The sequence below is a fragment of the Giraffa tippelskirchi genome, chromosome 2 (genome assembly GCF_054371585.1).
Source record: "Giraffa tippelskirchi isolate mGirTip1 chromosome 2, T2T-mGirTip1v1.2.pri, whole genome shotgun sequence".
Classification (NCBI taxonomy): domain Eukaryota; kingdom Metazoa; phylum Chordata; class Mammalia; order Artiodactyla; family Giraffidae; genus Giraffa; species Giraffa tippelskirchi.
Window position 1 is genome coordinate 219,052,105 of NC_137276.1, and position 15,303 is coordinate 219,067,407.

Below are 15,303 nucleotides of genomic sequence, written 5' to 3' on the forward strand. Positions count from 1 at the left end.
ATGACAACTTCGCAAGATAATACTACTGCTCTTCTCATTTTACAGATATGAACACAACTATATCTTTTTATAAAAAGTTAAATTATTTGCCCAGTAGCAACACATCTAGTTTATCGCAAAGGTCTGACTCCAAAGCCTGTGCCTTAAACTACTATATTACGGCATATTGGGTTTCTCGTGTGGCGCTAGTTGTAAAGAATCCACCTGCCAATACAGAAGACATAAGAGATGCGGGTTCAATCTCTGGGTGGGGAAGATCCCCTAGAGTAGGAGATGGCAAGCCACTCCAGTGTTCTTGCCTGGGAAATCCTATGGACAGAGCTGCCTGGCAGGCTGCAGTCCATGGAGTTGCAAAGAACTGGACACGACTGAGCAAATGAGCACATAACGTGGCATAATATACAGAAAGAAAATCATGCTGGCCGTGAATGGTGAATTTTGGCTGAAAAGAGAGAAGAAAGTTCATCGTAGTTAACTTCTAAATCCAGCTCAGTTCAGTTCAGTCACTGAGTCATGTCCGACTCTTTGTGACCCCATGGACTGCAGCACGCCGCCCGTCTTCCTTGTCCATCAGCAACTCCTTGAACTTGCTCAGACTCATGTCCATCGAGTCAGTGATGCCATCCAACCATCTCATCCTCTGTCGTCCCCTTCTCCTCTTGCCTTCAATCTTTCCCAACATCAGGGTCTTTTCCGGTGAGTCAGCTCTTCGCACCAGGTGGTCCAAGTATTGGAGCTTCAACATCAGTCCTTCCAATGAATATTCAGGACTGATTTCCTTTAGGATTGACTGGTTTGATCTCCCTGCAGTCCAAGGGACTCTCAAGAGTCTTCTCCAACACCACAGTTCAAAAGCATCCATTCTTCGGCACTCAGCTTTCTTTATGGTCCAATCTCACATCCATACATGACCACTGGAAAAACTACAGCTTCTAAGTCCACTGAGTTCTTTATCCTCAGATGTTGGCCCCATGCTTCCAGCAGATGTACTGTTTCTTACACCTTTGGAAGTCAAAGTGTGTCCATGCTTGTAACACTCCCGAAGAACCACAAGGTGAAATTCAGATTCTAGGGAGTTGAAAAACCCAAATCCCCTCTTTTAAGTCTTTGGTCAAATATCACCTTCTAAATGAGGCAAGCTCTTACTACTGTATTTATTTAAAAATTGCATTCCCTCCCCCCAGCATTCCCAAACTCCCCAGACTCTGATCTACCCTATTTACATAGCACTAATGACTTCTTCATGTACTGTATAACTCATTTTGTGATGTTTCTTGTGTGTCTGACCCCCTGCAAATTGTAAGATCCCAAAGGGCAGGGATCTTTGATTTCACTGCTATAGCTCAAGAACAATGCCAGACACACAGTAAGTACTCAATATTGTTGTTGTTTAGTTGCTAAATCCTGTCTGACTCTTTTGCGACCCTGTGGACTGTGGCCCGCCTTTTGTACATGGAATTTCCCAGCAAGAATTCTGGAGTGGGTTGCCATTTCCATCTCCAGAGGATCTTCCCAACCCAGGGATCAAACCTGCATCTCCTGCATTGGCAGGCGGATTCTTTATCACTGAGCCACCTGGGACGCAAGTACTCAGTATACTTTGGACAAATTCCATTTCTCCATATTTTATATGGTCAATGAGATTGAGGCTGGAATAGAGTCACTGCACTTAAGAAAACTGTTGGTTACACTATTTAACATAATTTCTACAGAGGTTTTTCGTAACGAGTATAGAAATCAGGAAGAGTTCACCAAAAGGGGTGTGTGTGTGTGTGTGTGTGTGTGTTTGTCCAGTTAAATACGTGAAACAATGTGATTATTTGAGTATAAATGTATTCCTAAGACCTAGGAGTGTGTGCTAAAAATGAATGTGGGTGTGTGTTTAATTGTTGGAAACTCAACAAAATACGGGAAGGAAACCGATCTAAAACTCAAGACTCCGGAAGGCCACCGCCCTTTCTCCTTAATCAACAGAACAGAACTGTGTTTCCTTAGACAAGTCCCTCGGCACACATTTGTCTGTGTAGCATAATTGTAAACATGTCTCTAAAATGATGTCTGTTTGTAATATAAAACCTGCTTTTAAAACTTTAGACATCCTTAAAATCATCTTTCAGATTATTTTCTCCTCTTTCTTTTCTCTGTCCTACTTTTTATTTGCCGTAACCTATTATTCTATTTCTATATTTCTAGAAATCTGTGTGGAACAAGAAAAAATGTAAAAACTACATTTAACAGAAAAATCATACTTCTGTCACCTAGAAATCATTGCTGGGTTAATATTTTCATACATATTCATGCAGTTTTTTTGGTTCATATCGATGTGTATATTTTTAATAGAATATGTAATGTAAATATAAGTATTGCTTTCTAATCTACCATATCATTTAACATCTTGAAATAATTTTTAATGGTATCAGAGATACAGAAAGGATTTTTTAGCATAGTTTCTCGTCTAGTTAAATATACTGTGTTTTAGGTCAAACTATAATATACTGTGAAGGAAAAAAGTTTCAGAGATGAGAAATTGAGGAGAATGCTGCTTAATACTTTGTAATAACCTATATGGGGAAAGAATCTGAAAAAGAACAGATACATATACATGTGTAACTGGATTGCTTTGTGTGTGCCTGAAACTAACACAATATGGTAAGCTATATCTCAATATAAAATAAAAATTAAAAACAAAAGAAATGTGAAGTTGACACTCTGGAGAGCTTGGTTGAAACATCCTTTAAAAATGTATAGGACTAGAGGTTTCCATTTGGCAACTTGAAGCAGTTGGTAGGCGGGCACTGGTTTTTCCTTCCCATCATCTTAAAAGAGAAGTTAAAAGAGAAGGTGCCTTGGGTAGTTCCTGGAATTCCTTTATGATGTAAGTGCAGTAAATTCTCTGTGGTAATGTGACCCTGGTGAGCTACATTGAGGTGGTTAAACCTGAGGCCTGGATTCAATCTTTTAATATTTTTTCTGGATTGAGGTGAAGGGTAAGAGTCAACGATTTATTTGGAGACCATGTTGGGTTGGTATTAATGTACTCACAGAGAAGATTATCAAAGAAGGGTTCTGGGTGAGAAGGTAGCATGCTGAGGGGCCATCTGGAGTTCCATAACATGACCTGGGCTGGGCTAAGTGTGTCTTTTTCAGGCAGTAGGTGTGAAGCATCCACTACTGACCTCCCATCCTGGCACTCATCACTGAAACTCCATTATCTTATTTGCCTCTTCTCCCAGGCTCTAAACTCTTTGAAGACTGAGATGGGGGAGAAAAAGTTAATTAATCATAACAGCTTTTTGTAAAGGACTTACTACGTCCAGGCATGTGTGCTTTGCATCTATTATTGTATTAGTGAAAACGTGTTGCTCAGTTGTCTGACTCTTTGCGACCCCATGAACTGTAGCCCATGAGACTCCTCTATCCATGAAATTGTCCAGGCAAGAATACTGGAGTGGGTAGACTTTCCCTTCTCTGGGGGATCTTCCAAAACTCAGGGATCGAACCCGGGCCTCCTGCATTGCAGGAAAATTCTTTACTGTGTGAGCCACCAAAGAAGCCCATTTGTATATGAAGACTCCACAACTCTGTGAGGTACTGTCTTATTTTACAGATGGGAACTGAGGCTCAAGAACTAGAAAAAGTAGCGTAGTGACACAAAATTATTTTGTTAAAGAATTACAGAGCTTTCCGTTCATCTTTAAATTAAGCCAACATGGTACCTGATGAGGAAATTTATGAATAAATTAATGAATGAATGGATAAAAGAATAAGACTGTTTAAAATCTATTAATTAAGTAAAATATAATCTCAGAGGAACAGTTAGAAAACAAATATTTTTTGCGATTGTTTCTAGAGGCTATTTTAGCCTGTAAATACCCAAAGAAGACCGTTTCCTCCAGATTGGAATGGAAGAAATTGGGGCGAGGTGTTTCCTTTGTCTACTATCAACAGGCTCTTCAAGGTAAGAAGTTGGGGGCTCTAAGAGGTGAGAGAAAGAGAGCGCCACGTACCCTAGATTCTTTCATTCACCAACGAGAAAAAGACATGGCTAGTGACTAAGAATGTGTTTCTGTAAGTGTGATGTGAAACCAGCAGAGTGAAAGTGAAGTCGCTCAGTTGTGTCCGACTCTTTGGGACCCCATGGACTGTAACCTACCAGGCTCCTCCGTCCATGAGATTTTCCAGGCAAGAGTACTGGAGTGGGGTGCCATTTCTTTCTCCAAGTGTGATGTGAAACCAGCAGAGACCAAGACCCAAAACACAGCAGCAAAAACAGAGGGCAGAGAATAAAAGTGGGTGAACTCCATGGAGGCCCTGGACTGCTCACTTTTCAGCTCACTCCTAGAGGATGTAAGATACAGTTGTTTTTGCTAGTCCAGTAGATTAAATTCTTGACAGAAAGGAAGAAAAGATGGTGTGGGGTTGGGATGGAGGGTCACTGCTCAGTTGTAATAACTTTACCCAATTTCCAGGTGATCCAGAAAGCTAGGTCATCACTGAAAAGCTTAGGGGGTTGGCACTTAGGGGAAGGTAAATATGACCGCTTTTATCCAGGGTTTTCTTTATAAAATTTTTTGTTATACATTTCTTTATACTCCCTGATCTTGTTGAATATATAGTGAGCTTTTAATTTAAAGTGTTGATAATGACAGATAAAATGCAATGATGCTGGGATTTAGTTCAAAATAATCCAGTGGTTAGAACTGAGTGTTCTTTTGTGAACAGTATGAGATTCTAAAAAAAAAAAAAATAGAAATTTGAAATAGCACCACTCATAAACAATTTTTAAGTTTTTAAATTGAGTTTATTAATAGGAAAATAAATGCAGTGGTTACTGAACAAAGTGATTAGAAGAAGGTAGTATATAGAAAGTTACCGCCTCATTATCAACATCATTGTCTTCTTTTTCTAAAAGGTGATTTTAAAGATCGAGCTGAGATGATAGATTTCAGCATACGGATCAAAAATGTTACAAGAAATGATGCCGGGAAATATCGTTGTGAAGTTAGTGCCCCATCGGAACAAGGTCAAAACCTGGAAGAGGATACGGTCACTCTAGAAGTATTAGGTGATGTGCTTGTGTGTGTGTGGTTACCATTCCCACCCTCGTCCCCTCGCCCAGCTCGAGAGCAGGGAGGCAACTCAGGGCCCCAGTGAGTAAATTTATAAACGTGGACCTCCAGCACCACCTTCCCTGTAGCATCCTCTTCACCTCGCTGGCTGCTGACATTTTACTATTACTAATTCATTGTGACAAAGTCTCTTTCCAACTACGATTGAGGTAAATCTTAATGATCCTACACCGCATGCACGTGTGATCAGTCATATCCGACTCTTTTCGACCACATGGACTGTAGCCCACCAGGCTCCTCTGTGCATGGGATTTTCCAGGCAAGAACACTGGAGCAGTTTGCCATTTCCTTCTCCAGAGGATCCTACACTGTATATAGAAGCATTTTCCTCAAGAGTTTATTTTTCAGTCACTATCAGCATATGCAGTGATTCTCTTATTATATAAAATAGTCTCCAATGAGATGATAGAAAAGCCATAAAACAGAAGTATTGGAATTAGCAGATGCAAACTGTTACATATTGAATGAATAAACAACAAGATCCTACTCTATAGCTCAGGGAGATATATTCAGTATTCTGTGATTAACCATATTGGAAAAGAATATGAAAAACAGTGATTTTATATATATATATACGTATGTATCTGAGTCACTTTGCTGTACAGCAGAAATTAACACAACATTGTAAACCAACTATACTTCAATAAAATAAACTTTTTAGAAACTATAGGCTGGGGAAGTATAGAAGTTATTCTTTTAAGAAAAGAAATTAGCATTTATTGTGCAGTTAGTATGTGTTAGGCTCTTTCAGTGTGTAATTTTACTTAATATTCACTGACAACCTGATTTTTATGGATGAATATATAGATGTTAAGTGATTTTCCAGGGCTGCACAGCTAGTAAGTGTCTGGACCAGTATTTGGATCCTGATAAGGTTAAATTCAAAGCCAGTACAATTAGTTACTCTAAGACACACTGATAGACAGTAACTGCCCATGATGATCACTGGTGGAGGAACTGATCCATTCTTCTCTGTAGATGTTACTATAAACTGTCAAGCAAAGAGAATAAAGTAACTCCTCTTTCTTTTTCTATTATATGTAGGCTCTTTCTAAAATACTAATGATAGAAGAAATTTAATTCAGAAAATCTTGCAGAAGATTCAGCTGGTGTATTAGTCTTCTGTTGCTACATAGTAAATGGTTACAAACTTAGCAGCTTAAAATACCACCCATTTGGGACTTCCCTGGTGTTCCAGTCACTAAGACTCCACGCTCCCAATGCAGGGGGCCTGGGTTCGATCCCTAGTCAGGGAACTAGATCCCACGTGCTTCAATTAAGAGTTTATATGCCGTGATGAAGATTGAAGATCCCACATGCTACAACTAAGACTCAGCTCAGGCAAATAAGTAAATAAAAACATTTTTAAAAAAACACCCGTTTATTAGCTCATGGTTCTGTAGATCAGAAGCCCAGCACCCTGTGGCTGGATTCTCTGCCCAGGGTATCACAAGGCTGAGATCAAGGAGTCAGCTGGGCTCAATTCTTGACTGGAGGTTCTGGAGAAAAATCTGCTACCAACCTCGTCCATTCTCATTGGCAGATTTCACTTATGATTGGGCTTCCCTGGTAGCTCAGTTGAAAAAGAATCCTCCTGCAGTGCAGGCGACCCAGGTTCCATCCCTGGGTGGGAAAGATCCCCTGGAGAAGGAAATGACAACCCACTCCAGTATTCTTGTCTGGCAAATCCCATAGACAGAGGAGTCTGGTGGGCTACAGTCCATGGGGTTGCAGAGTCGGACACGACTGAGTGACTAAACCACCTGGTTGGTGAACACGTGGTTGTAGATCTGAAGTCTCCAGTCCATGCTGGCTGTCAGCTGGGGCCACACTCAATTCCACAGCCACCACATTTCTTGCCACATGGCCCTGTCCATTTACAACCCAACAAAAGCATGTTGACTCCTACTTGTCTTTTGAATGTCTGAATTTCGTTTCTGTGACTAACGGAGAAAACTGCTTTTTTAAAGAGATCATGTGGGACTTCCCTGGTGGTCCAGTGGTTAAGACTCTGCACTTCCATCACAGGGAGCAAGCATTCAGTCCCTGATTGGGAAACTAAGATCCCACATACTGCAACAGCATAACTGAAAGTAAAAAGAAAGAAATTGAAAATAACTAATGAGAACCTACTGTGGGGCTCAGGGAACTCTACTCAATGCTCTGTGGTGACCTAAATGCAAAGGAAGTCTGAAAAAGAGGGGATATATGTATATACATAGCTGATTTAAGAACTGATTCATTGGAAAAGTGCCTGATGCTTGGAAAATTGAGGGCAGAAGGAGAAGGGGGCTACAGAGGATAAGATGGTTGGATGGCATCACTGACTCAATGGACATAAATTTGAGTAGGCTCCAGGAATTGGTGAAGGACAGGGAAGCCTGGCGTGTTGCAGCTCACAGAGTCACCGAGTCGGACAAGACTGAGCGACTGAACTGAACTGATAGCTGATTCACTTTGCTATACAGTAGAAACTAACACAATATTGCAAAGCAACTATGCTCCAATAAAAACTAATTAAGAAAATAAAGAGGTCATGTGATTAGAGAAGAACCATCTATGCAGTCTCCCTTCCCTTAAAGACATATTTGCAACCTTAATTACAACTCTAAGACCCCTTCAGAGTAGTACCCACATTTGTGTTTGATTGAATAACTGAGAGAAGGTGTATACACTCCAGGGCCTGGGAACTTGGGGGACCATGTTAGAATTCTGCCTACACAAACAGTTCTGGATTTTCCTGGATTTAAGAAAAGTCTGGTTTACTTTACAAATTTGACTTGACTTTAAACCAGACTTTCCTTAAATCCAGGAATAGACTAGAACCCTAGAATAACACTAACACAGGTATTTTCTTTCTTGGCCTGAAAAGGATTTTTGTTTGAGTACTGGTCCTGAAAATATTCTCAGCTTTGACTTTGAATATAGTTGATAATAATATATTAAAACCATTGGTGAGGGGAAAAGTAGAGATTGTTATCTAAAAAGGAATAATTGTAGTAGCTAATGTTGTGCTTCCTATTGTAACAGGTAAGCCTTGAACTCTCAGTGAGTGGCTTACATAATAGAAGTTTCTTCCTCATGTAAGTCAAGTCTAAATGGTTGGGGACAGAGATAATAATAGTGGTAATAGATAACAGATAATATAGATAGATAGATAATAGATAAACAATAGATAATAATAGTCTTTGCGACTCCATGGACCATATCCTGCCAAGCTCCTCTGCCCATGAAATTCTTCAGGCAAGAATACTGGAGTGGGTTGTCATTCCATTCTCCAGGGGATCTTCCCAAAGTCAGGGATGGAACCCAGGTCTCCCACATTGCAGGGAGATTCCAAATCGGTAGAGAGCCAAGCTAATTCAAGACTAACATCCTCAATACATAGCTTTCTGAGGTCACCATGGGTATTGATACCTAGTTGGTAGTGGGAAGGGTAGGTGTATTACCAAACCCAGGTCCCACCGCTCACCCCTCAAAAGCCATTCAAGAGGTCAGGTTGGTAGAAAGGAAGTGAAGTGAAGTGAAAGTCGCTCAGTCGTGTCTGACTCTGCGACTCCATGGATTTTACAGTCCATCAAATTCTCCAGGCCAGACTACTGGAATGGGTAGCCTTTCCCTTCTCCAGGGGATCTTCCCAACCTAGAGATCGAACCCAGGTCTCCCACATTGCAAGTGGATTCTTTACCAGCTGAGTCACAAGGGAAGCCCTGGTGGAAAGGAAAGTGTACTTTATTTTGGATACTGGCAATGCTGGGGACAGGGGCAGGGGGCGGCCCTGTCCAAAGCCCAACTGCCCTCACCCCCCCCCCGACAATCAAGGGGTAAGAGCTTTTATAGACAGAGGGGGGTGTTACCTGCAGAAACAGCACAGTCAGCTCTGACAGTCATCTTGAGATTGGTCATGGGTGGTCTGATCAGCAACATCTTGATAGTTTTAGGTACAATCTTCAGTTTCAGGATGGTTTGTTTCCATTTCTTTGAGGCCAGTTCTCAGAATTGTGGCAGCTACAGTCTGGGCATCATAAGGTAGCTTCTCCATCTGGGATTTCAGTATCTATGAGACAGGATATGGCTCAGAATATTATCTATAGCCCTTCAGCAGGAACTGAAGGTCCTCGACTATGCTTAATGACTAAAATATTATTATTTGGTCTCTTTTGACTGCTGTCCTTTGTTTCTGCATTTTCTCACTTCTCTAGTTCAACTTATTCTGTGGCTAAATTTTTTCCACAGACAAAAAGCAGGCAGAGTGTATGATTCAGGTAACTCAAACCGGGGCTCTGTAATAACCTAGAGGGAGGGACATATGTACACCTTTGGCTAATTCATGTTGATGTATGCATGCGTGCTAAGTCACTTCAGTCATGTCCGAATCTTCTTGACCCCATGGACTGTAGCCCACCAAGCTTCTCTGTCCATGGGATTCTCCAGGAAAGAATACTGGAGTGCGTTACCATACCCTCCTCCAGGGGATCTTCCTGACTCAGGGATCGAACCAGTGTCGCTAGCTTCTCCTGCATTGGCAGATGAGTTCTTCACCACTAGCACCACCAGGAAAGCCCCAGTGTTGATGTATCGCAAAAATGAAACCAATATTATAGGGCAATTATCCTTCAGTTAAAAAAAAAAGAAGCCAGGCAGAGGACATGGTTGGCGGTCGGGGGTGGGGGCGTTGGGGGCAAGGACCATAGGGTCCTGCTCCATTTTAGAAGGAAGGAATGGAAAATCATACAGGAAGCTTTTCTAAGACTGGAAATAGCATGTATGCCTTCTCCTCACATTCCATGGGCTAGAACTCATGCATGTGACCTCATCTGGCTGCAAGGGGTCTGGCAAGTGTGGCCTAGCTGTGTGCTAGTGAAGAAAGGAAGTGGGTCTCTTGAATAATAGCCAGTCTCTATCACAGATGTCCAATAAGTCCATCTTTGCCAGGCTGTTAACATACTTGTTCAGCTTGTAAATAACCAATGCCATTTGACTTCCAACCTTCAGTGGCTCCGGCAGTTCCATCATGTGAAGTACCCAGTTCTGCTCTGCGTGGAACTGTGGTAGAGCTGCGATGTCAGGACAAAGAAGGCAACCCAGCTCCTGAATACATGTGGTTTAAGAATGGCGTCCCTTTGTTAGAGAACCCAAAACTTGGCTCCCAAATCACCAACAGCTCATACACAATGAATACAAAATCTGGAACTCTGGTAAGGTCATTTTAAGCATTGGCCTAATAACTGTCTTGCATTTGGGAAAAAAAATTATTAGAACTAAAATAATGTGAGTAGAGGGCTGATACCATTGCTTATTAAGTAGAGAGAGGAAAAGGTAGCAGGAAGGATGGAGTCACACAGAGAAGTGATGGAAAAGGCTGCCACAGGGGATGAGAAGACAAACAGAGAACTAGGAAGCCTGGCACACAAAGCTTGGCACCGAGGGCCTGAGGCAGGCTGAGATGCAGTCATGATGATGGATCAGGCCTGGAAAGGTACTAAGTGCCGTCTCATACTTATAATTTCAGGGAAATGCATGAAAACTCTCTTGGGAAAGGGAATTCTCCTACACCATTGGTGGAAATGTAAATTGGTTCATTCACTATGGAAAACAGTATGGAGATTCCTTAAAAAACTAAAAATAGAACTACCATATGACCCAGCAATGTCATAGGGCATATAGTTTTCTGAAGAAAACAAACTTGAAAAGATGCATGCACCCCAATGTTCATAAAAGCACTGTTTACAATAATCAAAATGTAGAAGCAACCAAAATGTCCATCAACAGATGAATGGATAAAGTAGATGTGATGTGTGTGTATATATGTGTGTGTGTGTGTGTGTGTATGAAATAATGCCATTTGTAACAACATGGATGGACCTAGATATTCTCATACTGAGTGAAATAAGTCAAAGACAAGTATCATATGACATCATTTATATGTGGAATCTAAAACATGATACAAATGAACTTATTTACAAAACAGAAACAGACTGACAGAGATAGAAAGGAAACTTGTGGTTACCAAAGGGGAAAGGGAAGGATAAATTAGGAGTTTGGGATCAGCAGATACAAAGCTACTATACATAAAATAGATAAACAACAAGGTCCTACTGTATAGCACAGGGAACTGTATTCAACATCTTGTAATCAACTACAAGGGAAAAAATTCTGAAAAAAGAGAGAGATATATATGTATGTATAAGAACACCAGAGACTAACACAATATTGTAAATCACCTGTACTACAATAAAAATTAAAAAAAAAAATCAGACTTGGGGATGTCCTGACCTTGGTGCCAGCCATGTGAGAACAGTGCCTATTGCCAACCTGTGATAGGATGTCTGTCATTAAACTCTGCCATGACTAGCTCATCAAAAACTCTGTGACTTGAATATCTAATACTTTAGCTTTAGTCCAGACTGATGGATCAAAACGATTTTCTAAGGAATATTGATGGAAACCTATTTTAAAAAAAGCTCTTTCAAGTTAATGACATTTACAAATAAAGGTATTTTACTGTCTTGTCTCTGACTTTTTAGGGTCGAGGTGGGAGTAAAAGAAGATCATTAAATCTGAGACTTTTTTTTTTTCATTCAAAGTAATGTGTCAGCTTAAAAATGCTGCATTTTTAGCAGTGCAGGATCACTGCCACAATCATTGTCAGAGAGTTTTGAAGGCATGGTAATAAAAATTTTAATGAATTTTAAGAGGAGAGTATAATGTTTCTTTCCCCCCCTTCAATCTGCAAGTGCACAGTAACACTTAAAACCTAGATCTTCTGGTGACTAATAAAGCATATTGGTAAAGTGACTTGAAGGATCAGCATATCAGTGGGTGTGGTTGCTCAATAAGGAAGGACTCCCTGGCCCTTTCCAAGTCAGCAGCCTTAGTCAGCAGGTCCGAGCGATTTAACACTGAGAAACTGGGCAACAAACCTGCTGTCACACTTGGCTATATTTACTTTTCAAATTTATTTTTTCTCAAAGCAGGTGATGAAAAACCCTAAGGCGAGTCTGAAATGATATAGATTCACTTTCCTCAGCCCCAACCCTTGAAATATCTGTGCTGTCAAAGGGGTGCACCAGGGCAGAGCCAGGATGGGTTATTTTCTGAGAAATGAGCAAAACAAAGACTCCAGTGGATGGATGACAGCGACTTCCTTTGAATCACCAGTTATGCGCTGGAAGATCATTTTTGGTTTCAGTCTAACTTATTATTTACACCTAAACCTTGGCTTTGAGTTCATGGTGAATATATAAAGGAGTCTAGTTCTTGGGACTGACGATTCCATAAAGTGAGAATGCACAAGAGAAAGCTTTCTATCCCACCATGTTGAAGGATGCAGAAAGAAGAGGGATGTGGGCAGTGAGTAGAGAAGAGAGAGGAAAAGGCCTCAAAGAGGTCAAAACCCTGACTGTTCTAGGCACATATATTACATGAGGTTCTTTTAGGAGTCTACTGATAGAGTTATTGCTTAAAGATATATTTTTTTCTTCCACGAATAGCAATTTAATACTGTTTCAAAACTGGACAGTGGAGAATATTCCTGCGAAGCCCGTAATTCTGTTGGACATCGCAGGTGTCCTGGGAAACGAATGCAAGTAGGTAAGCACGAAATATTGGGAGGCACAAAGAGTTTGCAGTTAGAATGTGCAGTTATTTAAGGGTGGAGGGAGCAAGAGATAGGTAAAGGCTAAGTCACGTGAAGGATAAACCAGAGGGAATAATTGGGAACCAGCTTGACATAATGTTACAAAAAAGCAAAGATGTGGTTTTAATCCATCTTCCAAACAAGCCAAGGATATTTCTCATTGTATTTTACAGATTTTTCAATTTTTCAAATAATTATTGAAATAAGATGCTCATCTGAGCAATCCTCTTTCAAACAAAAGCTCAGAGTCCTGTAAAGTGCTCGGGGTCAAAGATTGGGAGTAGGGATTTGAATTCCAGCTTTGCCGCTTAAGAACTGCATGCTCTTGAGTGAGTTAGTTAACCTCTGTGCCTCAGTCTCCCCAAAATGGAAACAGTGAAATACTGTCCTCATAAAGTTGGTATGAAGATTAAAATAATATTCAAAAGTGTTAGAATAGCATTGATGTATTATGAGCACTCTTAAGTATTGGCTATTTTAATTGTTAATTTTTTCAGTCCCCCAAAATACTGTGTTTATACTTATTGCAGACTAAAAAGACTTTTTTTTATTGTTTTTGGGGGTCTTTTGGCTGTGCCGTGTGGCTTGTGGGATCTCAGTTCCCCAACCAGAGACTGAACCTGGGACACAGCAATGAAAGTGCCAAGTCCTAACCACTAGGCCAGCCAGGAACTCCCAAGACATGTTGACTATAGTTATGGATCTAGTTAGCTGTAAAACATAACTCATATAAATTACATAAAATAAGCTTCTTAGAGTCCAGTAAAATTCGAATTCAAGAATCTTTTCAGATCGCATGAATTTCAGAGTGAGCATGATAATTTTTTTCAGTCTTATTTGTAATAAAATGTTTTAATTCTTTCTTGTATGAAAGTCATTCGCTTGAAAATGGTTGTGTAATAGGGATGAGCTGGAGATGGCACTCGCAGGGTTAAAGGTCACCCTGGAGGGCTGCACCCTAAAGCAGAATACTGAGGGCTCCCCCTGATTCAGGAGATTGTCTTCAGCTTTGTGGGGTCAGAAGTTCATTTATTCGGTGCTTTTTGAGGTATGCAGATGTGTAGGCAGTAATTCATACTGTGTACAGTTAACTCTTAGCATCTTTTTTTTTTTAAAAGAAAACATATTCTTATTAGACTTCAGGATATCCTAAAGGAAAGATACTGAATAGTATACTCTAATTTCCACAAGTTTGAATTTCAGTTCTTTTTGAAAGTTAGGTATACATACTATCCACCTAACTGACTCACGAGTTAAACATTTATAGTCAGACATGAGCATTTGCTTAAATTATCAGAAAATATCCCTCTCAATGCAGCTTTAGAGTCATTAGAAAAATCCATCCTTTTTCTTTTCTTTAAATGCTCATATTTAATGTCAATATCTAATTTAGCCTCATCTTAAGAAATATTATCTATGAAGTCATAGTTTTGACACACTAGTTGGTTTTTTCCTAGCATGCAGTAGATAAATACATATATTTTAGAATTTTGTGTTTTCCTAGTTCAGTTCAGTTCCAACTCTTTGCGACCCCATGGACTGCAGCATGCCAGGCTTCCATGTCCATCACCAACTCCCAGAACTTACTCAAACTCATGTCCATTGAGTTGGTACAACCGTCTCATCCTCTGCATCCCCTTCTCCTCCTGCCTTCAATCTTTCCCACCATCACGGTCTTTTCCAGTGAGTCAGTTCTTTGCATCAGGTGGCCAAAGTATTGGAGCTTCAGCTTCAGCATCAGTCCTTCCAATGAATATTCAGGACTGATTTCCTTTAAGATGGACTGGTTGGATCTCCTTGCAGTCCTAGTAGCAACTTGAACATGATTTCCACATACCTACACTTTCTGATATAAGCTGACTCAAAAGTTAGCATTACTTTGTTTAAGGCTCATTCCTTAATCCTAGATGTTTCACATTCTTGATTTGGAATTCACATCTTTGGAAATACATAATTCATGAAGTCTGATTTCCAGTTTTCTTTTTGAATTCTCACCAAGAACTTGTCACCAAAACCAGATCTGTTGACTACTCTAAATCAATCCTTTGTAAAGTGTAGAAGAAAGTGAATCGTAGGCTTGCTGATTACTTCCAGCCTGCTTCATTGTACAGCTCCAGAAGATGCTACTTCACACTAAGCACGTGGTTTCTTTCCTTTCGGCCCGAATAATGATACCCTCCTTTTAACGTGGCTTTTTTTTTTTTTATAAGGAAAGAACACACTATTTCATTCTATTTAGTAAGGCATAAGGTGGGTAGTATTGAGAATACTTGAACTCACTGAACTTTAAAGTTCACTTGTAACCTGATATTTAATCATATGGATTATTACATCTCCAAATGCCTGCAAGAGAATGCCATATATTTATATTTTATTTCTGGATCATAGGACTTTTTCAAATATAAAAGATTCTTATAAAACTTAGTTCTGTTAATATTTCCAGCCAATTTTGAACCGTGTCCTGTAAGTGAGTTAGTTGACCAAACTTAAAGAGTATGAAATTATCTGTTGTTTATGGTGTATCTTCAAAGGGGA

The 15,303-nt window shown here is 40.1% G+C and overlaps 1 protein-coding gene across 8 annotated transcripts in view; it reads left to right on the forward strand.

Moving 5' to 3' along the window:
• Positions 1 to 15,303, forward strand: part of JAM2 (junctional adhesion molecule 2) — a 74,354-nt gene that overhangs the window by 45,859 nt on the left and 13,192 nt on the right. For all 8 annotated transcript variants that reach the window (XR_014073259.1, XR_014073258.1, XR_014073257.1 and 5 more), the window contains exons 3-6: positions 3,851 to 3,958; positions 4,913 to 5,065; positions 10,125 to 10,327; positions 12,623 to 12,722. Coding sequence is in view for 4 of the 8 variants with exons in the window: in XM_081557462.1 (XP_081413588.1) it covers positions 3,851 to 3,958; positions 4,913 to 5,065; positions 10,125 to 10,327; positions 12,623 to 12,722 (564 nt within the window). In the remaining 4 variants the exon portion in view is untranslated. The remainder of the gene's footprint in view (positions 1 to 3,850; positions 3,959 to 4,912; positions 5,066 to 10,124; positions 10,328 to 12,622; positions 12,723 to 15,303) is intronic.